The 25,822-nt window shown below is 36.0% G+C and overlaps 1 protein-coding gene across 1 annotated transcript in view; it reads right to left on the minus strand.

The window, feature by feature from the left end:
• CUNH8orf34 (chromosome unknown C8orf34 homolog) overlaps positions 1–25,822 on the minus strand; it is a 138,687-nt gene that overhangs the window by 41,688 nt on the left and 71,177 nt on the right. The window contains exon 7 of the mRNA XM_019471842.1: positions 17,999–18,134. Within this exon, the coding sequence (XP_019327387.1) occupies positions 17,999–18,134 (136 nt within the window). The remainder of the gene's footprint in view (positions 1–17,998; positions 18,135–25,822) is intronic.

A 25,822-nucleotide genomic window follows, 5' to 3' on the forward strand; every position in this document is an offset into this window, starting at 1 on the left:
TAATAGCCATAAATGTTTCACCTTATTTCCATTTTCAAGATGACAGCATGTTCCAGGGGAATTTTACAGGGATTAAATATGCAGCATGTAAGTATCCGTAACATAAATTTAGTGACAGGGACATTGTACACCATGCGAGTGGGCTAAGGATTCAGTGCAGATCTGTATTTCCTGCCTGGTAGATGAGCTCTGTTGAGTGGCTGTTTGGTGGAGTCCAGCTGGAAGAGACTGATCAAGTGCTACAAAGTCTCAAGCTTCTCTTGCGCCTGACCTTTCAGAAAGACCCATTCTAGCACTCAAAGAAAGATTCTTGAGCTTTTCTGATGGCACAACTTAATGAGGAAATGCCTCATGGACTAACTTTATTTTCCTTCCTAGCAACCTCCTCATCCTCCCACCCTGTTTTCAAAGATACAATAACATCCCTGTGGCAATCCAATCATTACTATCAGAAGAAAATACTGAATGCATCTTGATCTTTCTTCTAGCATTACTTAGCAGCTGGAAATAAATTGGCACAGTGTAAGCAGTCATTTTGCAAGATCAGCTTTGCTTTGAGCTTGAACAGTCATCCAGCATATCATTTGTTTCTAGATTGTACTGTCTGTTTGAATCAGATTACAGAGTCAGAGTCTTCCATGTGTTTGCATAAAGCAAAGAGTAATCTGTTAGTACTAAAGATGGAATGAATTAGTAGTATGAATGAATACATGCTGTATGGCTTTTTTAAAGTCAACAATGAGGTTTCCATAGCAGCAACATATTCCCCATTAGATGACTTTGAAAAACTAAGAGCTTTTCCCTTTTAGTTTCTGAAATTTACCAGTAAGTCCTTTTGATACTATAACACATGCTACTTAATTATGCCAAAAATATTACAGTTGGAGCTATCTACATAACTTTATTTAATTACAGCTATATAGAAGTAGACACAAGAAAGGACCCTTACATACAGAAGGTCTATTCTCTGCAATACGCAAATCTTTGAAATGACATCTACTTTTTCTAACACAGTTCACTAGGACATATTTCTTACTGAACTTTTCTTCTAATCAAACTGATATTACGTAAGCAGACTGTGTGGTGAAACTTGTCACTACTATCTGAAAGTTAGTTCTTCCCAAAACTTGACATATTTGACAAGAAAATAAATGTTGACAGTATCCAAAGTCCAGTTGAGTTTATTGCTCTTCTTATTGTAATCAGCTATACGGCATGTCATTACACTTCCCCATTCTTTTTGTGTGACAGAACTAGTGGTCTTGTTTTCAAATCTCTCTGATACCCATCAATATCCAATTTACCTGAGCTATTAAGAGGACAGCCTCTTGACATTATGGTAATTGCTGCTTTAGAAAGATGTTAGATTGATGACCTCACTTAGAAGCTGAAAAGAAAGAGACAAGATGATCCTACAAAACAATTCCTTATATGAATCCAAAATCCATCTAACAGCATCCTAAAATGACTAATTATAATGGGTACCTAATAAAGTGTGGGTATAGGGGAGATGGAAGGAAAGAGTAATGCTAGAGGAGCTGTGATTTCTCCACTTGTACCACCCCTAAAACAATGCAGTAGCCCTCATACAGCTGCAGAGTTTCTAGACAATAGGACACTGGAATTAAACTATATCTTGGGGGAAAAAAAAACAGGGAACAGCTGAGGAAGCTGAATTAAAATCGTTTTTTTTCCTCCATGATTTAAAATTGGCATGCATTTTCAGATTTGAAATTTGTGGAAACATTTACACTTGAGCAAAAGGGATTTTTAAGAGGTATAACAAAGTCCTGCTTTGAGGGCAACTATGGGTACGTCTATACTTGAGTGTGTACTTGACTGCACGTACAGATGCAGGACAAATTCCTACCTAAGAACTCCTCCAGTGCACTAAACGTAGACATACATTGTCCTCTATGTCAACACTGTTGTCCTATGATATTCTTAAAATTAGTAGTAAATGAAATTAAAGTAAACCCCATGTTACAGCAGAATACTACAACAACAACAACAACAAAAGTTCACTGGTGAACACCATTCTCACAAAATTAATGGATTAGAAGAAAAAAAAAACTTCCAAGGACTACCTCAGATTCATAAAAATAATTAAAAACACTTAACCACAGGCATAGGTACTTTCTAACATCAGGGCCTAAAGTATCCTGAAAGCAAAGAAATGGAAATGTTTCTGAAACCTAGTATTGAGATATATGCTCTTTAGTATTTGTTCTTTGTGTAGACTACTAATTCAAAGTATGTGCATTATAAATTGCCTTGTGCTAGTGTATAGCAGAGGTTGTGCTTTAGGAAATTTTTGTGTCAAATCAAATACTAAACAGGAGAGGAGATTCACCTTCAGAGGAAGGTGATTGTTCACTCACAGACAGAGGAATTGGGATTATATTTAGATTAATACTATTCTGACATAGTCTTCCAGAAATATGTCTCAACTCAAATAACCAAATTCCCATTCTATTCCTCCCAAAAATGAACGAAAAAAATCCAAACAGAAAAAGGGTTATAATTTTTGGACAAACTCTCCTTTAATTCCCAAATAAACAACTACCAGCAAGAGTTATTAATTACTGTGTACGTGGCTGGCCTTCAAATTCTCACACATGTCTATGGGACTTCTTTTTCTTCTTAAACATAGCAAACTAGAGCTGGATAAATTTGCTCAAATTCTTTTGTTCCCCAGAGGTGAACAACAACAGAAACTTTGAAATTCCACTTGAGAAGAAATCCTGAAAACCTGTTATTTCAAGACAATACAAATGCTTCTGCTGGCTTTTTAGTGATAAAGAAAAATTCCTCCAGGGGCTCCAAGACAGGAAAGGGCACTCTCCAAGGAGGAAGTGGGAAATTACATGTCTGAGAATTGCAGCTCCAGCCATTCTCTCTGCTCTGCTCTGCTCTGTGTCAGCTAAATTTTGTTGAATCTGGATAATTTCTGTAAAACATTTTGGTTTCTGTGAATCATTATTTCCTAAAGAACACACATTGCATTGGAAAATTCCTGATCTGCTTTGCTGAAGACTCAGCTGACTTCTTTTAGATAAACATGGTGAGAAGTTGGGGAAAATTCAGCAAAGAACCCTTAAATCTTTCAGCAAAAAGAGCAGTAAAGCTGTTTTCATGTTCGCCCAAGATCAGTGTACATTTTTAAGGCTACAACCACAAAGAAAGCTTCTCAACTCTGAAAAACAGAGGTAGTGTCATGTTTCTATTAGAATCTTAATTAAGGAGATTTTGGCTTGTTGAATCACTGATTTTGCTTAAATTATTTCAAAGTAGGTTAACTATGCTCTTGAAAATATCCTAACAAATACTTCAGTGTTTTACAGTTAGTTTTTTTATGAAGTTGTTATTAATTTGGATCAAAAACTGTAATATACATTTTGTAAGATTAATGAATATCATGAACTTATTAACAAAAGAAACTTATTAAAAATATAACATGATGATGTTTCTTTGGCAACCAAAGGGAATTTCAGTCAGAGATGAGGATAAATTGGACTTACTTCCACCCCCCCCCCCCCCCACCAAATCATCTGCTTCCTTTCTGTAATTTAAAACATCACATCTACATCCAACATCTCTCTCTGATATCACTGTAATACTGAATTATAATTTCCCTAGAACAAATACCTAACTCCAGGGAAGTTATAGCAACAGAGATCAGACAACAAAAGTCCCCAAAGCCCCCAGATGCTTTTAGGTTACATTGAATGTTTTCTTGCACCTTTCCCTAGCAACCTCAACACCACACCAGTAATAGTACTCCAAGCTTTATAATAATTTGTCCTGACTTACCCATAATATGGTGAGTTTATTTCATTCTTTGTTCTCAAACATACTGGGCCAAATTCTGATCTCATGTACCTTGACTTACTGTCTCCACAAGTTCTGCACTCCATTATACTGGTGCAAAATCCAAAGCTTCTCCAGCACCTAAATATAAAGCCAGGAATTTCTGACCTATATTCCATTTGTTCTACAACGTCTTTTACAAAAATAAAAGTATTAAAACCGTGCCAGCAAAATTCTTAGTGTATTCACAGGTACAGAGACAAAAAGATGTCATTTTTCCAGTATAGACTATGCCAGTTAATATAATGGTAAAACTATATTAAATAAATATTATTAAACAATATACAGGCAAAAGTACTCTTTTGCTGGTAAAACTCTCCATCTGCTTTAGCTACATACTCTAGCTTCCTAATGAAGGTTAGATTTTAAAAGAAGTTTATACAAATTTCAGATCAATAAACTATAGAAGAAAAATGTCTTAGATCTAGGGGGGGCAAACAACAGAGGATTGTGAATTCAGTGAGTAATGAGAGTGGCTGGCACCTCTCAAGTCTGAAGTAATAATGGGAAAGCTCTGCAGTATGTCACCTTGTTATATTAAAAAATCAGTGTCATAGCTCCTGTTTTCACCATAGACTAAAATACAGGAAGCATCTGCATTGAAGAGAAATGAAGCATGAGGACTATTGGATTATCCTGCAGAATGTTATTCAGGAAGGCAGATGTTTCCAAAATTAAACTATAGACTACATGAATACATACAGATATTTAACAAAATTTCTGAATAAAATACAGGAATATAAACTTAGTGACATATTCAGCATGCTCGCCAACAGAGATTTATAATTCCTTTAAATCCATTTTAAAGAAGTGGTGCAAAGCTCTCAGGCAGGAGTATGTTGTTACTACCATCAATTCTATTTATGTGAGATATACAGCATTTGTATTCTTTGAGTTTCACCCTGATCTAAGGTACAGTTAATCTAAAATAACTCAATTTTCACTGATACTATTCAGATCATAGTCTGTTTCTTACTTTTGCACTCACTTTCTTAAGGACACTATTTCTCAGTGCTTGCACACTAAAACACAGCAAATGATTTGAAAATTCATAAAAAACATAGTTAAAAATGGATTTTGGTTGAAGTCCATTCTCTTTCTGCAAATTAAAAGCATTATTCTCCAGTCACTCTTGAAGATTTTCATGGAAAGTTTCCATGTCACCAATACATAATTCACAGCCATAATGTTTTCAGCTGGTGAAACTAGAATATCCACTTGCTGAGCAAAACTTACACATTGACACAGCCTGCAAAATAATCTTTTCTGTGTGCTGTTTGCCTTTTCAAAATGTCTGAATGCAGGTCTTTGTGCATTTAAATAAGTACACTCTGCGGCTATTTCTGAGGAAAACCAAAAGTGGAAATATATTTCCCAGAGTAAGGAATCCATAAAGAGACTGAATTATCTAATCCTTTTACAAGATGGGGAATTAAGCCATTCTTATGGCAATCTTTTATCTGCTGCTGGCTTCAAACCATTATCTCACAGGAGAAAAATTACAGTCTTTGTCAGTCTTTTCAGACTTAACACTCTTTCTTCCCCTGTGAACCATTTTTTCTAGGACTCGTGAAAGAGTTGTGTGTGTGTGTGTGCATGTGTGACTTTAAGAGCTATATTAAACTGTTACCCGGAGCCTCAAATTATGACCAACAAGCTTCCCCAAGCTCATGATCTTTTGCATCCAGAAGCAACTGCTATTGCTGATATACATCACAGTGTAGCACCAAACAGAAAGAATTTATAAACACTGCAATAAAGAATTAGCTTGCAAAGCACATATCAAAGAGAGCAAGGGAAAAGAAGGGGGAAAGGCTTGGGAAAGCACTTGTCTTTTTAAATTATTAAGGGGGTTAAACGTGTTTTGTAGGGGAAAAGAGAAAGAGGTGTCTTGACAAGATCTACAAATGAAGGACAGGATGAAATGGATGTTACCCTCTATTAAATTGAGAGACAGAACAATAATTTTCAGGACTAGACAAAGTAATATTAATTTCATTTTCAAATATGCTCCTACTGCTTTCATTATTACAAATCAAGACTGGTACATTCAAAAGAACTAAAAAAATCCTTTAAGTCTACTCTTTTTAGTATTTCTCAACAGCATTTTTAAATGTTTACAAGTGTACCAAGCTCCTGATACCAGTTCTATCTTTTTACAAACAGCCTGAGGTTAAAAAAAAAAAATTATAGCTACTGTTGAACAATAGTTCTTAGAAAAGATGTTCTAGTAACACATCATTAATTCACAGCACCTTATACTGTACTCTTTCTTCATAACCAAAACCAGACACTAATTCCCTGTCAGAAAAGTTACAGTAGGGCTATCTCCAGATGAACTTGGCGCACTAAGTGCCACATTTCCAAAACCAGTCCTATCATGAGAACAACACGTTAGTATGTACGTGTAAGATGCAATTCGCATGCAAATTTTATGTACCTAGTGTACACATTTCAAGTATGTCTATTTTCACTAACATGCAAACACTCATCTTTCTTCAGACAGAGTTCTTCCATTTCTCTTATGCTGACGGACAGTCACTTATGTCAAAAACAACAAGTCTACCCCACACGTGCAGCCTTTAAGGAAATAAAATAGCTGTTAAATCAAACTCAGAGGGAAACGCTTCGTCTCTGAAAATACTGCGTAATGCAAGGACACAGACACACACTGCTCCTTTTAAAGAGATACATGCTTTGTCTGAAAATACTGGTTTCTTCACAGCTTACATAATTTTTGATAACAGATGATGTTTTTATTATGACAGTATTTTGTGGAACTTCTGATAGGTCTGAAATTATTGCTTGGTGGATTTATCCAGTGGGAAATTCTGGTAAAAAAGAGGGAGGAAAGAAGTCTGATCCTCCTGGGATTTCGGTCTGAGCACTTGATATAAATCTCCTGTGTTATATTGTTCCCTTCCCAAGTCACGGTTAAGATTTTGAAAATAGAGAGACCTTGTCCACTCTTTTAAAACACAAATTCATTGAGAGTTTGCCATAAAACTAATTAAGGTTTGGGATTGAAAATGATAATATCGTGTGCATTTTAGAGGTCAAACTTAGATCCCTGAACTCAAAAATTCATTTGAAATCACACAGATATTCTCTATTTTGCATATAGTAAGATGTTCAAAAGAAACATGGTGAAAGAAAAGGCAAGCCAGTATGTTACTCTGACAACTTAGCAAATCAACCTACTAACTCTTAAAAATTATGTTCTCTCTCTCTGATAACCACAAGGACCAGTAAAAACATTTTCTGAATTATTTTTTTCTTTAGCGTTTTCCTATTTTTTTTAAAGAACAAGTAATATACCGAAGTGGTACACCACTCCAGAAAAGGAAAGATCAAGTGGTTTATTTTAGCTGTATTTAATACTTACAAAATCAAGAGAAGACAATGAAGACACTATTGTGGTTATTCATGCATCAAAGCTGGACAAATTAATCACTGCCCAGATTCAACTCAGCCAAAAAGTTAAATGCAATTTTTTTGACTAATTTTTTTTGCCACAACTTTTTCTTTTCTTGTAATTCTTTTCATTTTTCTACCTTATAAGAAGTTCTAAGTAGCAAAAGGAAAAATGTGTTTTCTGCACAATTTTCCAAAGTGAAAGGAGATTTTTAAAAGTTATAAAGCAGTACTATACAGAGTTTCTTTTGCTTCTTTGCCACTCTTAAAAGGAAAAAGATGCAAATAAAACACTTTGTTTAGGATAAAGTCTGTGAAGCTAGCACAAACAAACATGAGGAAAATTCAGCTCTTTGAAACAAGAGGTCCAGTAAAACTAAGCTTGCAAAAAAAGAAAATAAAGGAAAAAAAGAATGAAAAATAGTGACACGAGTCATCTGGAATGTTTAGTACTTTCTCCCTTTAAGTCTACTCTTCTTAGAATTTCTCAACAGCATTTTTAAATGTTTACAAGTGTACCAAGCTCCTGATACCAGTTCTATCTTTTTACAAACAGCCTGAGGTTAAAAAAAAAAAATTATAGCTACTGTTGAACAATAGTTCTTAGAAAAGATGTTCTAGTAACACATCATTAATTCACAGCACCTTATACTGTACTCTTTCTTCATAACCAAAACCAGACACTAATTCCCTGTCAGAAAAGTTACAGTAGGGCTATCTCCAGATGAACTTGGCGCACTAAGTGCCACATTTCCAAAACCAGTCCTATCATGAGAACAACACGTTAGTATGTACGTGTAAGATGCAATTCGCATGCAAATTTTATGTACCTAGTGTACACATTTCAAGTATGTCTATTTTCACTAACATGCAAACACTCATCTTTCTTCAGACAGAGTTCTTCCATTTCTCTTATGCTGACGGACAGTCACTTATGTCAAAAACAACAAGTCTACCCCACACGTGCAGCCTTTAAGGAAATAAAATAGCTGTTAAATCAAACTCAGAGGGAAATGCTTCATCTCCGCTTCGTCTCTGAAAATACTGCGTAATGCAAGGACACAGACACACACTGCTCCTTTTAAAGAGATACATGCTTTGTCTGAAAATACTGGTTTCTTCACAGCTTACATAATTTTTGATAACAGACGATGTTTTTATTATGACAGTATTTTGTGGAACTTCTGATAGGTCTGAAATTATTGCTTGGTGGATTTATCCAGTGGGAAATTCTGGTAAAAAAGAGGGAGGAAAGAAGTCTGATCCTCCTGGGATTTCGGTCTGAGCACTTGATATAGAACTCCTGTGTTATATTGTTCCCTTCCCAAGTCACGGTTAAGATTTTGAAAATAGAGAGACCTTGTCCACTCTTTTAAAACACAAATTCATTGAGAGTTTGCCATAAAACTAATTAAGGTTTGGGATTGAAAATGATAATATCGTGTGCATTTTAGAGGTCAAACTTAGATCCCTGAACTCAAAAATTCATTTGAAATCACACAGATATTCTCTATTTTGCATATAGTAAGATGTTCAAAAGAAACATGGTGAAAGAAAAGGCAAGCCAGTATGTTACTCTGACAACTTAGCAAATCAACCTACTAACTCTTAAAAATTATGTTCTCTCTCTCTGATAACCACAAGGACCAGTAAAAACATTTTCTGAATTATTTTTTTCTTTAGCGTTTTCCTATTTTTTTTAAAGAACAAGTAATATACCGAAGTGGTACACCGCTCCAGAAAAGGAAAGATCAAGTGGTTTATTTTAGCTGTATTTAATACTTACAAAATCAAGAGAAGACAATGAAGACACTATTGTGGTTATTCATGCATCAAAGCTGGACAAATTAATCACTGCCCAGATTCAACTCAGCCAAAAAGTTAAATGCAATTTTTTTGACTAATTTTTTTTGCCACAACTTTTTCTTTTCTTGTAATTCTTTTCATTTTTCTACCTTATAAGAAGTTCTAAGTAGCAAAAGGAAAAATGTGTTTTCTGCACAATTTTCCAAAGTGAAAGGAGATTTTTAAAAGTTATAAAGCAGTACTATACAGAGTTTCTTTTGCTTCTTTGCCACTCTTAAAAGGAAAAAGATGCAAATAAAACACTTTGTTTAGGATAAAGTCTGTGAAGCTAGCACAAACAAACATGAGGAAAATTCAGCTCTTTGAAACAAGAGGTCCAGTAAAACTAAGCTTGCAAAAAAAGAAAATAAAGGAAAAAAAGAATGAAAAATAGTGACACGAGTCATCTGGAATGTTTAGTACTTTCTCCTCTGTAAGAATAGCCATTTAGAAATAGTACACAGGCAGAAAGCTAATACAAAATGCAAGATAGGAAAGAAAAAAATATGTATATATAATCACAAGGTTTGGTAACATTTGAAGACATAAACTTCCTAACATTCTGTGCACGAACTCCAATCAGAGAATTTTTCCCCAAAAATTATTTCTGTACCAACCACTTCAAGTTTGGAAACATTGTTTTCCCTTGGTGCTTTGAAGTCATTTGTTCCCAAATTTCAGGAATATTAACAAGCCAGAAGTTTCTGCCAGAAACTGAGTCACTAAGCTGGCCTTACCACTACTGGGCAGACATACAAAAACTATTCTTCATGCAAATGCATGTACCAAACCACACGTATACCTGTATCCATTCCCCAATATTACATCACAGTGTACCGTGCCAAACCAGGGATTATAGGGAGGATTTGAGAGGTTATTCTTTCTGACACATCCGTATATTAATGATTAATTAGAAATATAAATTGTATGACACAATATCGTCCTGTTTGCTACCTTTCTGCTGCATGATTAGACAGAAATTAGCTGTTTCCTTTAAAAGATTACGTTTCAGAGGTGTTTGCACATGGAAAAAGACTAAAAACTAAAAGACTAAAACCCACAAATAAGCAAAATACAAATCCTAGGGGGTTCTTTGTTACATTTCTGTGTAAAAGGCTGCACTCTAGACAAATCAAAACCCATTTAAATGTACAAAAGGACAAGTTTACCTAAAATTCACCATGGAGAATAAAGCTAGCAGGGAAAAAGGGGTCATAATGATTCAAAATCAAGCAGTCAACAAAAAACAGAAGAAATGGAAATTAGTGGGGAACATAATAAAAGATTCAGATGCAAGTCATCTGGATGCTCTGCACCTTCCGCTCTGACAGAATACTCACTATGCATTTATTTACACAGACCTTTGGGGAGTAGCAAATAAAGCTAGGAAAAAGAGGAATCAAAACTATGGGTCAGGTCTAAAGAGAAAATGTAATGCTAGGTTTTCCAAATAGATATATCATGTTATATCATGATTTTGGTATCAGAAATTACAATTTATTCTCCTCAAATCCCAATTTCTAGTCATATGCATTCCAGGATCCACCATTTGTAGGTTACTCCCCACAAAACATTAAATTAGGAAGGAAGTTAAAGTCTATAATGAAAAACAGGGATTTAAAGACATCCTTTGGAGTCACATACACAGTGCTCTACTCCTAACTCTGTTAGGAATAGATAATTTTATATTCCCAGTGATCAGGTTCTCTTCTATTTAATTCCATCACCTCTTCATTTATATTAACGCTGCAGTTAAAGGGATGATTATAGTTCACGTAAACATACCTGAACCGCCTTTAAATTAGCATCTGCAGACGCTATCACTGAGTAGTTTTGGCAATTCATGTAGCAGCTAAGGAATTTTTGCACAAGCAGAAATCTCCCTGCCAGATTTCAGTGTAGGCATAGCCTTTTATCATCTGACCCAGACACCACGTACTGTTACATATGCTCAGGGTAAGGGGAAAACAGTCCATGGAGTTTTAATGTCTTCTAGTCCTGCAGGCATTTTCAAGGTACTACTCCCTTTAGAGTGACTCACACCAAAACAGCTCAGCCTGGGAAAGACGACTTCACACTCAGATTGAATGGCAGTCCACTGAAAACAGAGCAGAAGCATCTATAGTGATGACTTGGTCTAATTTGGTAGAACATAAACCTAGACCACCTGTTAAAAACCACACCAGCAGCAAACTCTGCATCCTCCCTTCTTCCAGGATCTATGGCACCTATATGGGATGTCAGAGGTTGCCCCTCTTCTTCTCTCTACCTGATCAGACTCTATCCCAATGTTGCATGGTGCAGCACCCATTCCTTGACACCTTCCCGTCCCCAGCTGTGGAGTTAGTCTGGGATTACCTGCCTGGACAAGATAGGCGAACCCATCCCACTTCAAAAGACAAGTCAGCCATCCCAATGGTTTCTGTGCAGGGAACACAATGAGAGCAGACTAGTCATAAACAATAAGGAAGGGATCTAGTGCACAGCTGAAGTTGAGGAAGCTCAGTAGGCTTCCTTCCTTCACTTGAGGAAATCTTTCAGGGGCCCATCATCTTTAACTGCTTTTTAAATGTAGTCTTTTACCAGTATTTATGATCTTCCTCACAGGGGTAATTAATGTCATTAATTTTCCTCTTTGTTGTCTGAAGTTTCAGTAGCGTTGTCTGCGGACAGTACGTACAGTAACATGGCTTGTTTAACAGTAGTTTTTTCTCTATTTACAGTCATCAGCTTTTCTGCTTTTGATAGTTAAATGAGATCCACTCGTCAAGCTTCAGACACTATTTTCTGCACAGCTCATTACCAAATTTTCCACAAATGCTTCTTAATGACCTCAAGTCTCATTAGTATTGTTATAGCTTTGTGATACTCAGATAAAGCAGCTCCATACAAACTCTTACTCTGTAAGAATTTAAAATGGTCGAAGCTAGATTAACACCAGAGAATTCCCCGACCAAACAATTAATTCCTGTTCTTTTCTAGAGAGATATATCATGGCCAATTCAGACAACAGTTCTATTCTTTCCACCATTATTCTGGTGGAAAACCATTATAGCTGGTTCCTTCGATTCTCTTGTGTCCTCCCACACACGTTCATGGTCCTCATGGCTCTATGTCATGAAGATCTGCTTAAAGTCCAGTGGTGTATTTCAGAGAACCTACAGGTGATTCTTAAATTTCACATAGTACCATGTAGTTTATATGACTATGTCCCAAGTACTTATGGAAGTGTTGGAGACCACACTGTAGAAAACCAAACTTACTAAAATATTGCAAAAATCCAGGTGGTTAAAGAAAAGTTAACTGGTCTTGGTAAATAAGCAAGCTAACTTGAAGATTGTTTGGAGGACAAGACGTCTTAAAGGAGTCAGAGATACAAATGATGAGCAGGGCAACAATGAAGATTTCACAGGCAAGGTAAACTGACATGAGAATTTTTTAGTATCTTTTCCAAACTAAGTTTTCAGAGACCATCTGTAAACGGTAGCATGCACAGAGCATCTCATTTATTCTGCATTAGCAGCTCAAGCACACAAGTTACTACACTTGAACTGTACTCCACATCCCAATGGTGATGGTTAGAAAAGCTACATTTACTTTTTTAATGTACAGATGTACTTTCTTTGTTTATTCCTATATATTTGAGTCCTCTAATATGTTAAAAGGCCTTAGGACATGGTGCTTTTGCTCTAGCTAATCTTAAAATATTAACTAAAATATTGCATCTCAAACCTACATTTGTATGCGACTAGTGCTCCTTCCCAACATTCTTGTTCAGAAGCCTTCAAGCTTGTGGCACAGTATGTTTTCTATAATCCCATTTCTTTTTTAATCACATGCAACCCCTTTTTTGTATTCTATTGATGTTAAGAAGAATGAATGCAGCCCTTGCGCTATTAAAAACAAAAAGCTTCTTACTTCCAGGAATGCATTGGCAAGACTCCACAAGAACAAGATTTAACTTTTGAGCATGGCAGTGGACATACAGGGCTAATGGGTGGTCCTTACAAAAAAAAAAAAAAAAAGAGAGGAAAAAAAACAACCCTAAAATTCATTCAATAGTACATTAATATTATCTTATACTTTATGCCTGATTAAATTCTTGCAAAACTCTCAACGTGCAAGTCACAATACATAAGAAAATATGGAAGTGTTGTTTGGCTTTTACAAATTGTCATTTAGATCTTTATTTAACCCATATGAGTTTTGCTTATGTGTGAAGGTGTCTTATGATTCATCGGTCAAACATGAAATTCATTTGTTTTGCCTGTATGTGAGAAAGGATTCACAAAATCGTGTTATAGAATGCATCAGTCTATTCTCTAAGTCAGTCAGACTAGTTGTGCCCTTAGATAAAGAGGGAATTATAATGATTTTCCTCAAATGGTCTAAATCCAGATCAGTTGTACTGAAAGTGTCTTTGCTAATTTTACAGAGTAAATAGCAAAAAGCAAACCTTCCAGATACAGGGGGGTTTGTAGCCTTTTTTTCCTGTATCTATAAACCTTGTTTTGTTCCACCTTGTGAATGATGTCACCCCTTTATTTAGATGACTTAATATGCTGCTTAACTTGCACTGTAGTCCAAGAGCAGCTATGGGAATAACATTGTTCTGTAGCTACTTTCCCATTTGAAAAACCTCTTAAAGCTGTTATCCATCTGCATTTCGCTCATCGTGTGTGAAACATCTATACAGAAAACACAGTAAGCTCTCTGTTTCTTACAGCTATATTCCAGTCTACAAACCAATTTATAGTCCAGGAGAATTAACCCCTCCTTTTATTTCTCTTTCTCTCTCTCTGTTTTTTGGGGGTTTGGGGTTTTTTTTGTTTGGTTGGTTTGGGGGTTTTTTTATTTCAAATCATATTTTCTAGACATGCTTGCCCATTTATCCCAACTTGGTGTGATAGCTTGAAAGAATCCCCCATCTTCACCTCCTAGATGTCTGGGTGGAGAACATTACCTTTTGTTAAAATTACTGAGCTGGGCTGTGATAACTCTGTCTATTATTTAAAGATTATTGGTGAAATTATGAGCATTGAAGGTTAGATACCAGTTTCTAAAAAAAAACTTTAAAGTTTGGGGGTTTTATTCTAGTTCAAATTATGTCCATTCTCAGTCTCATTTCTTATGATTCATGAAGAAGCTCGTACTTTTGTCTAAGAGACTTAAGGCAAGGGAGAATGTTGTGCCAAATGCAGCACCTCAACAGCATTGCAGGTTTCCCCCCCAATATAAACCAGATTTAATTTGCCTTGTAACAGAGCAGATTTTTATCTCTAACTATAGTCACTCCCATTTGGCATTCTTATTTAAGATCTTCCTCTGACACTGTGTTAAACAGAAACAGAATAGGGGAGTTCAAAGGGAAGAACTATTACTGTGCAGAGTAAGAGCCTAGTGACAGAGAAAACCAGCTACACAGGACATTTAATACTAGCTTGAACTAAATGCCAGTTACTAGCAAAGGAATAAGGCTATACTGACAGAGAAAGAGGGAATCAGAAGCTGCTAGTATTGTCCTCCTATTATTACATTCTAGAATTTGGGTCCTGATTTTCTCATATATTTGAGTGGTACAACGGGAAGGAGCTAAATTGGAGCTAAATGTAGTCCGATGACAAATATCTCAGCATGGGGAAAACAGTTGGTTCAGTCCATTCTGCTCACAAGTCACTGTACTCCCATGTTTAGCCCATTTGTAGGAAGCTATAGAAGCCACAGAAGAGATAAGACATATTGCTGCACTGTGCCCTACTGCAGGTGTTCTCAGTGGGCATACAAAATTAAACCAGCACTCCTCTCAGGCTAAAGTAACGTACACATAGCCATAGACCTGTTCTCTCTAATTCTCAAATAATGAGGAAGCTCTAATGATCTAGGGCAAGAAAATGTAATCCTAGTAACAGGAGGGTCTAAAACTTACACACGATTTTAATGAAGTAGGGTGGAACTTCGATAAAACTATTTGTCCTTTCCAAGTGAGACCCAAAAAATTAAGCCAAATTAAGTTAAAGCTAGTGCTGAGGAAATCCTTCAATTGTTTAAATAAATCCCTCTCAGAAGAGCCCCAACATGTCCAAGGAAGTGAGGAACCTTCTGGAGGAGGTATCACAGAAGGTAAATCAGAGCAGAGCATTTTTAAAAAAAAATACAGCAAGGTGAAAGATCTAGATTATGCAAATGCAAGAGTAAAATTAAACTTTTTGTCTGAGCCAAGAAGCACGTTTCCTAACATTTGGAACTCCGCCAATCAAATTTCAAGTAAAAAGTCATATTCCTCCTACACACAGCCAAAATATCTTCAGCAAACCTGATTTGGTAATCTGATTTGACAAGCCCTGTTATCTACAGAACACCCACTGCCATTAATAGCTCCATTCATTTCAAATCACTTTATACAACCAAAAAATGGGTAAAATTAAGAGGAAACACACCTGTTTAATTGTAACCAAAAGTATGCATAAGAACAGCTTATACTGACTTCTTTTTCAATTGTATTCAAATGTGCCTACAATCAAATCCCATAGTATTTATATATAAACTGTACAGCACACAAGCCTACTTAGAGAAGAGAATATGAAAAAAATAAAAATATAATTTCTAAAACAAATAAATATACTAACAGGTCCTGTATTATAACCTTACAATAAATACTAGGCTTTGTCATAACAACAGAGATAAATGCCAACACTGAGAAACTTCCGTAGGGATGACCCAAATACTCAGGCTGTGATTTTACAGCACAGTATTTTCAATGGCTATATCACTGAGTAACAGAAAATTGAATTGCTCTTGGAACCAAACCGGGGGGGGGGAATCTATCTTCATGTCCTTGAAGCCACTTGCTTCATGTAGCTCTCTCTCCCCACTACTTCAGCTGCTACAAGAAGGCACTGGACAAATCCACTGTGGAGGTATCGAAAGAGAGAGCTAACTGCACTAATAACTCTGTCTTGAGGTAAGAGAGGAAAGGTGTCCTCAGACTCAGTAAGAAGGAAGGAACACTCCAAAAGAACAGATAGACTTCATCATCTTGAAGAATAAATGCTAGTTTCCCCACTACTGAATACCACAGTAATACCCACTTCTCTCTTTTTACTTCCCTTGCTACTGATGAGATGGTTTATTTTTTTAATTCCTCCAAAGTTTAAAGAAACTGCTAAACTGCAACAAGAGTGAAAAGAACCACAGCCAAGTAGGTATCATCCAGTTCCTCACCAACTTCATTAAACAGGGTAGGGAATGAAATGAAGGTGTACAGGCAAAATAAAGCACTGCTTTGCATTCTCTGATAAGTGAAGTGACAAAAGGGGATTTTATGAGATCTTTCTCTCACAACTCATATTTTAGACTGCAGAGTCATATAGTGCAGCCAGTTAAAGGACAACAGCAATAGCCAAGGTTGCTAGGTTTGGCTCAAGATCTGAGCCGTTTGTTCCCTGGTGTGCAGGACTGAGAGAATATATAGTATCTTGGCACCTGCTGTTAGCAGCTACTTTAGGGAATTTAAAATTTAATTAACCTTCATAGTAATCCATACAAGATTTTATGTAAGTTCGAAAAGACCATGTAGAAAATTCAACATTTCTATTTTTGTTACCTTTCTACTTGTTAATCCATGGACAACCGATGCCAGTTGAAAAAAGGTGCCACACTTCATGTAGCTAGTTGTTTGGAAACACTTTAAAACATAAGCAATTTGTACCTAGTGAATTGGGAAGAATCCCATGACTAGCATGTTTGCTCTTTTCTTAAAGCGTAAAGGCCACACTGCTGACAGCAAAACTCTCTAGAATTACAAGACCATCCAGTCACTGCTGCTCTGACAGTACCGTGAGCTGAAGTTCCCCGAGGCTCCACAACCCTGTTAAAGAGATACTATTGCATGGGTTATTCAGTACGCCTGTAGTTATGCTCCCAGAGCATCAGAAAATGTTTTGAAGCCCCTCTTCCTACATAAGTGCCTTTTAAAAGTAGTAATTTACAAGCAAAATGGGAAAAAAGTAGAAACGTAGGGTGGCATATGGCCAAACTTTTGACTTAATTTCACCACAGGTTGCTTTTTATTTACAAGCGGCTAATCCCCTCTCAAGCTACACAATAGAGCAGCCATTGGCAAAGGCAAGCAGATAAAATTGGCATGCCTCTGTATTGTTCTTGCTAATCTGAACCATTAACAGAAGGGTGAGAAGGCTAGTTTTGTCATTTAAACAGGCTTAAATCCTTTCTCCAAATGAGCTTTTGTCTACGTAGAAGAATGCATCTAGGAAATTTAAGGGGTTTCTGTTAGTGTTGCGTTCTCAAGTTGACTTGGCTACAGGAATACCAACTTGTTTATTTGGCCCTCATACTGTAAATGCAAGAATTATTTCCAGCTGTCAAAACCAAAAGGGGTTCAACCTGATTAAATTATTTCTCAGAGGTGAAACAGGATGAGATTATAAAGTGCTAAGAAGCAACTATTTGAAATCCTGAACTGCACCTGTGCAACTAAATCTCCATTTATACAGGTGCTTTTCAAATTGGATTTGAACCTTTAAATTCCCTGATTCATCCCCTGAAAAACCACAGAAGCTCAAATAACTAATGAAATTCAGAGACAGAAAGGCTTAAAATAGTTTCAAGCTGTGAAGTAAGGCCTAAGACTAACTACGTTCTTTGATTCATTGTTGATGCGACATATCAAGCATAAACATAAGTTGCACAACGCAAATGCCAGAGGTCATAGGGTAGCCAGTAGCTAAGTAATTATTTTTTCTTTAGCACAGGAGAGGTCATCACCTGGCCCATAAACACAATGCATAGCTGAAAACCCGGGGAAAAGAATGTATTGGTTAGCATGATCTGGTTTTGTTTTGCTTTTTACCTGGCACATCTTGCGCAGATATTCAATGTGACCTTTGCTTGAGGCTCAGCCGTATGAGCACTTCGAGTTTGATTGAATTTGCTCCCAGAAGACATCACACTTGTTACTCCTTCCATTCTTAGATCATCAAGATCCTCTGCAACAGGACAGAATGACTGGATGAACACACGATTAAATTTTGTAGCAATAAAGGTACTTCACCTGTAGAATCACTAAAGAATGGAACAACTCAAAAATCAGGAAGAAAACACACAGTTACTTGTACAATAATATGAAAAGACATTTGAGAGGATTTTTATTTATATATATTATCACCCTGTTACAAGGGGTTCCTTGAAAAATATTCAGTATCATTTCCACTTCAAACAGTGCTGCATATTTTTTCAATCTTTATTTCTCTGATTCATTTATAAAAAACTTGTCATCAAGAGATGCTGTCCAATAGCTCCATTTGACATAGGGCATGTCGAAGAGAAAATTCATTTTTTTTGAGTGTATGCTCCTTCTCTGATTTTTTTCATCGTCTATTCACTTAGCAATGAAAAAATATTGCTAAACTAAAAGTGCTCTGCTAAACCCAGAAAATGTGAAATGGATACATATATCACATTGAAAGAGACCATAATGTGCATACTTATACCCACTACATTGCTGTAATATTTGAGCAACTCATAATAACAACTGAATTTTCTACTACTGTAAAATCATTCCCATTTTGCAGGAAGACAGCTGAGGCTCTCAGAGAATTTTTTGCCCGGGATCACTGGAATAGTGTAGCTCAGTTAGACTGTAAATGAATTCTTTTGGTTTACAGCGAGGACATTCTTTAGGGATAATCTGTATATTTTTTGCTAACATAAAATAGGCAAGTTCTGTATATCTAATGTATCCATAAAGCCCAATTTTCAGTTGTTTATAGTTTTGTTAGGTTCTAGCTGAAAGGTAAACAAGCAAAACATTGACCAGCTGCTATTAAATGAGCACCAACGATTCTATGTAGTGACTGATGCATGGGGCTTATGGTATACAGTATGTGATCATCTAATTAAAATATCTTTCAGATAATGTATACACATGAATTTTCATATATTTATGTTTACAAAAGAAACCTAATGTTAAAGGATCTGAGTGGAGCAGAAAGTGCAGAAAGGCAGACTTTAAATCCCGACATCAGAAGGGGTAAAGTCACAGAGAACTTTAAAATCAGAAGAGGCAATGTTCAATTAGAATTTAAAATACAGAAGTAGTAATTATAGATACACAGTGGAGTACCAGGCTCCTCTTCATACACAAAAGAGCGAGATACAACCTCCCGAATCATTACCTGAAATATTTCTGGTTGTCCTCTATAGTTCACAGACACTACTGCTTCAAACTCCGGGCAGCATGGTCAGACTGTCAGGATTATGCCATGTTAACAACACTCTTTGTGGGAGACACCCATTTTAATAAGCAACATCCAAGAACAGCAAGGCTAAACCTAAATGAAATTTTTGTGACTAAAGTCCTTGAGCTAGAACTTCTTATCTGTAATGTTTTATTTTACTGCTTAAGAAGACTTTCCTCCCTCCCAAAATTCGTTGGCTTGGTGGTATAAATTGACAGTTCCACTGAAGTTTCTAGCATTGATTTACACCGTTTCTACACCTTTTTCTTTAAATTTCATCTACGGTTAATATACAAACTAATTCAAAGTACTTGGAAGGCTACACGATAAAGAATTATGAAATCAATCATCTATGAGTCATTTCAGAAAAGGTATCACATATTCAGAACACATTATGTATTAAAATAAATACAGTATAATTGTGTTTTAAAGAGGTGTGAAAAGTTCCATATTTTTTAACAGATGTAAACCACTGGATGGATTATAGTTTAAATGAAATTGAAGCATATGCCTCAGGTTTTTTTTCCCCTAAAGAGATGTGATTTCTTTAAATGAGCTTTTCCACTGTTCTCTGCTTGATTAACTTTTGGCTCTCTGACGACTAAGACTGTTTCAATAGAGCGATGACATAGGCTGCCCTCTATCATACCTTTTCTATTTTAATCTGTATATCAAAAACATGCCTTTTTTCATTTTTAGTCAACTACCAACATTTTTCTCTCAAGAGAAAATTAAGTGAAACTTTGTGCAAGAAACATGGATTACAGAGGTACCTATAGTTGTAGCTAACAGACAAGTAGGCAGAATATTATACAGTATTGGTTTATTGTCACATGCTGTTAGACCAATAGCAGTAATGTGCATGCTAAAATGCAGATTTTAAGAAAAAAAAAACTACATCATATACAATTGTTAATTTTTCTCAAGGAATTTTCATTGATCTAATTCAGCATTGGATGGAATTTGTCCATGGCAAGCTACAAAAAGCTGTTAATATTCCAACTAGACGGAGAAGTATAACCCCATCTACCAAATCCAAAGAATAACTGCAGTGTTTGATTTAACTTTGGTTACTGCACTTCTGCCTCAGTATTGAATGATTTCAGTTTCTTCTGGATGCCTCAAATTTACAGTGCAGATACTGTACTTTCTTCTCACTAAAGCAATTGGGCTTTGAGAAGCTCCCTGGTTCCCAATATCCGTAACTTGGATGGGAATTTTTCAGTAGTGAGCAAGTTTACGTGCCATCTGGCAATCTTCCTGATTGTCCACATTCATTATTGAGGGCTCTTAATTAAAAAACCCAACAATAAATCATACAGTAATTTCAGTACTAAACTCTGTGTGTGTATATATTGTTCAATAATTGATGCATGTTTTGCAGGAGTATTTGTTCATAAATAAGGATGTTATTAAAATAAATACAAACAATGAGTGCCATAATGCATTTTAAGGATAAAAAAAGGTTTTCAAAGGTTCAGATGTTTCTATGTAACATCAGAAAGAATCAGTCTTAGCAAAAAAAGGGTTTCATTGAGAAGTCAATTCAGTTACAGGGTCTGGAACACTGCATCTTTTCTCTTTCTTTGTATTCTTTGCTAGACCAACTAGTGATGATACAGCTGAGCAGTTCAGTGATTTTATTGAGCAGCAATGAGGTAATTCACTGAGAAAAAGAGAGAAAGAAAAGCCAAGTTGATGACTGCTTATGTGATGGAAGACAAGAATACTGTGAAACTTCTCAAATCTTCTTAGATTTACACTGTACACCTATCTTTGTGCAGTGATAGCCTGGAAGTTCACGTAAATGAAACAATCTCACTTGTGCTAATAGAATTTTATTATTTTAATGCATGACTGTGCACTGTATTTCTTTGATTTAATGTTAATTCTCTGCTATTCTCTACATGAATAGGGTATGTGAAGACCCTACCTTGGCCATATAGCAATTTTCATTAAGTATGTCTTGTGTAGTAAAAAAAACCTACCTACAAAACAAACAAAAAACCCTTACATTTTTCTCAAATCAGCAATTCACCGAAATAAATTCACACAGCTGCAATCTTCATGCATTGCTATAACAATACACGAAAATACTTAAAAGTGAGATAAAGCTCACAAGTGTAGTATAGCATAGCACAGAACAGATGTTTTCCATATTAATAATGCTGCACTAAGCTAAATTCTTTGTGGGTTTTTTTATAGACAAGTTTCATCAAAAAGGGAAGGGGAAAAAGGGTATCTATTTCAGCTAAACAAGAACATAGCGCGGTAACAAGGTAATGTTTTTAAATAGGTCGTTGTTTGTAACTATTTACTTCCTTTCTTTTTGGGGAGGAAGGGTTGGGGAGAGGGAAAGGGGCACTAATGCCAAGTATTCCAGAAACTGTGCAAGATTGCTTAATGTCTTAGGATGAGAGGGTGTGGAATCATCTTACAAACATCTCCTACAAGACTCACACACCATTCACTTTAAGGACAGAGCTCTTCTTTTGCAAAACTCCTATTAAATGCAGTGAAAGTTCAGATGCACAGAAGGCTCATGTAATCAGGTTATGTGCTACATTGTTTGATATGATCCAGTCACTTTTGCCTCCTTCCTCCATTATAAAACATGTAGTAATTTCCCAGGAGTAATTCAAGAAGTATAAGGTGCAAAGCCGGAAAAACTCCTGGTTCATCTTTAGAGAGGTTATGACAGCTCAGAATTTGTCTGTTCAGTCTAATGCTAAGAAAAGCACTGAATGTTTTCACGTGAGAGTAAAAAATTCAGATATTGAATTCTGATTTATGTTCTTGCAGGCCACCAGTCAATTCTGATGTACCAGTAAAATAATGCCTCTTTCTTTGAAGCAATGAATTTCTCAAGGCAGTGTTCTTACATCATGATAGACATTGATGTATTCCATGTACATAGCATTGATTTGTCAAGGATTGTTGACTGAAGCACAGATTTTAATATGTTCTACTACTCTCATTAAAAAAACAAAACAAAACAACCAAACAAATCCCAAACAAACAAAAAAATCAACCCCAAAAAACAAACCAACAAAACCCTACTGCTGATAGCAGTTCTGCTTGCATTCCAGGAATTTATGTCCATTAAATTCCATTGAATTTATGGCTTTATATGTCATACTTATATGTTTCTTATTATGTTAACCAATCCTCTCTGTCTAAGATACATTTTCTTACCAATATCAAGAGCGCACAATAAAAATCCCACCTTAATTCCAAAAGACCTGTTGGGACAAGCAGGAATTAAGCTTCCAGACAAAGAAGAACCATTAATCTAGAACACCTGATGCTCCACTCCTGAAAATGATGTTTAATTATTTACTTCAACAGAAGCAAAACTGGAGTTATCTTCTGCAATACATTAGCTACAGGACATCTCACTTTGTTTCTTCCAATTCATCTGTGACTTTGATGTCATGGAGTAGACAATGCTGTTAGTCTGGTACATATGTTCTAATACGTCTTCCTATTAACATCTTCAAATATCAGAATTTGGCCCAGTTCAGACCCATGCCATAGACTGTTGATGCAAATATACTAAGTAAATCCACCAAGAGACTTTCACTCCTTCAAGCCATTTTAGATTCCTGAACCCAATGTTCTGAAGACATCTTACTTTATAAGCATCTCAACTTGACAATAAATTCCCTAAATGTTTGTGCTTCCACTGATGGATGCACGCAAAACCAATTGAAACATGATGCTGCTATGTCCTTGAGTTTGCATGTCCACCTCTACCTGTATCATTTGTCAGAGCCAATCTAGCAGAATCCCACCCCACAGTCAAAACCACAAAACCAACATGGGACTACAGAAAGCAGCATTGTTTGCAGGTACTAAGACATACAATGAATCATTGACTAGAGTTCTCACTTTTAATCAGCAAGAGCGAGAGGAACCTGTCTTCAGTTTCTCCATCTTCCTATTTTAAGCTGGGACTGGAATTAACATAGGAGCTGATGATGACGTTCTAGTTTCTTTAGAGCACACTTCAGTATCTTAGACAACTACATTAAGCACTGGCCCACAGGGCTCCTGCTTATTCTCCCTTTTTCCACTAGTTGGCATATTTGTTTACTACAGAAAACAAATTACTTGCAGGCAAGACTGATGGAGCACTGACTTGGGGGATGAGAGTGTCTCTAAGATGCAGTGTCCGGGCTTCAGACCCTTGCTCCAAATCAGGTAGACGAAGTTTATAAAACAAGTCTTGGATAACCCAGCTGCCCAAACCACTGACTGAATGGAACGTTATAGTCTCATTTTATTTAAATGAGAAAGCCCATAACCACAGTTGAAAAGAACTGGCATCGTGCCCTCTTATCATTCCCGACTGGTAGTCCTAGGACAAATGATTTAATATCACCAAATAACCACTGCTCACCCACTAGTTCAGCAACAATAACTGACTATATAACCACCGTTGCTCCACACCAATAGTGATTTCAAACACATTGGTCTAAACGATCAACTAGGTAGTTTCATTCAGTGCTAAAAAATTATTTCAAACACTTTATTTTTACAATAACAGGAATCTACTATTGATTGGAGCACATTAATAACTTCTACATTTCCATAAAATAAAATTTAGAATATTTCACTTGTTACATCCCATTCTACAATGCATTACTGCAACTGCCATAGCTGTACAAAAGTACTTGCACTATAATAATAATATAGAACTGCAAAAAGGTCATAATGAGAAAATCCACAAAACAACCAGAAATTCTGGACTTCGGAATGCATCTAAAGGAATGCCTTTTAATGTTTTTCCTTGGCAAACTTTTTCTTTTTTGCACTTTAGCGTTAAGTAAAACAACTTTTAAAATTAAAATAAAATTTTGATCAATATTTCTAATCAGCTCCAATTCTGATGTCATTTATTTACGTAACCACTATATTTATTTGAATATGAAATTCAGACCTGAGTCCAACTCTGCATTCTTAAAGAAAACCACCAAAAAAAGCTTTGTCATAATAATAGAATAAGCCATGTTTAAATCAGTAAGCTTTTTTCCAATCATATCAAAAATATCAAAGCATTAGAAAGGAATGTACATGTAAAAGGTTTCATTTTGGTTTTAATTTCAATTTGGTTTTTTTATTTTCTAACAAAAAGGAGCCAGCCATAATATTTTTCAAGTGTATTTGGTTAACATAGTACAGATGTTCCTTACAATATATGTCCAAAATATTGAATTTCGCATTACATTGTTGCTTACGTTTTTCTTTATTAAATCTATCTATCAAACTGATAATTTGCATGCTGTTTATATGAAGTTTTACAAAAATGAGCTAAGATGAATAATAATTCATTAATTCAGTAGTAAACCTCACTAAACATAAAGCAACTACAGTGAATTTTCAGCCAGTCAGAGAAGATATTAAACTGTTTAGCTTTGTGTGAATCAATTTTTGCACTGAGGGCCATATTCATATTTCTTTGCATCCACCTAATTTACTCTACCAAGCCCTTAGCAAGACTAAGCTTAGCTGGCTTGTCAGGAGGCCAGTGGAAATTCATACACCTTTTATTGAAATGAAAGTTGAGGCAAAGCATAAAAATTACAAATAATCTTATGCCAAACATTTCCAGTAACACTGAACCTTCCAACAGCTTTCTTTTGAAAAATTATTAGTACAAGCATTTCTGGAGTGCCAGTTAGTAGAGCATCTGCATGCTCTCTTCCATAAACCTATCTAGATCGAGGATTCCTACAGTGGAAACATCTCTCTTTCCCCAACTTCTTTTTTCTTCTTTTTTTGATTAAAATGATCAAATTCCAAATGTAGTCAAACACCTTACTTGTCCTTCAGAAAATCTTCATGAAGATAGAAATGCAAGATGCTCGTACAGCTTAAATTTTCTACTGAGAAACTAATGCATCTCCCATTTCAAAAACAGTGCTTTTCAGTCAAGCACTATACCCAAATGCACCTGGCTGCAGACCAAGCTGTTGTGTTAGCAAAGTTCCAGTTAATTTAGGGACTCTTATATGAGTGATCTCAGACTGGACAGTTTGGGCAGGCAGAGAGAAAGCAAAGAAATCTCTAAACTCTCTGTGTGCACAGGCACATTTAGCAAAGGATACTTAGTATGTCGTATGTGAAAGTTCATAGTAAGCTCTAGGTGCACTAAAGTCCTGACTGAGACAGTAACGTATCAGTAATTCTATGATAATCACCAAAACTCTTAGATAATAAGCTAGAAGAAACAAACTGTGGATCTTTGCTATTGCTCTTCAAACTTCTGCCTAGCTGCAAAGGGACAACTGCCCTCCTTGTTACCTCTGCTAACTGTGAATCAAAGATAAGATGGCATCCAACAACTGAAGCCCTGCCGTTTCTTCCAGTTCCATCCCTCTATCAGCTTACATCAACTCTGCTTTGTCCTGAGACAAGACCATCTGTTTTGTATC

Source organism: Aptenodytes forsteri, unplaced genomic scaffold (genome assembly GCF_000699145.1).
Source record: "Aptenodytes forsteri isolate BGI_AS27 unplaced genomic scaffold, ASM69914v1 Scaffold18, whole genome shotgun sequence".
Lineage (NCBI taxonomy): Eukaryota > Metazoa > Chordata > Aves > Sphenisciformes > Spheniscidae > Aptenodytes > Aptenodytes forsteri.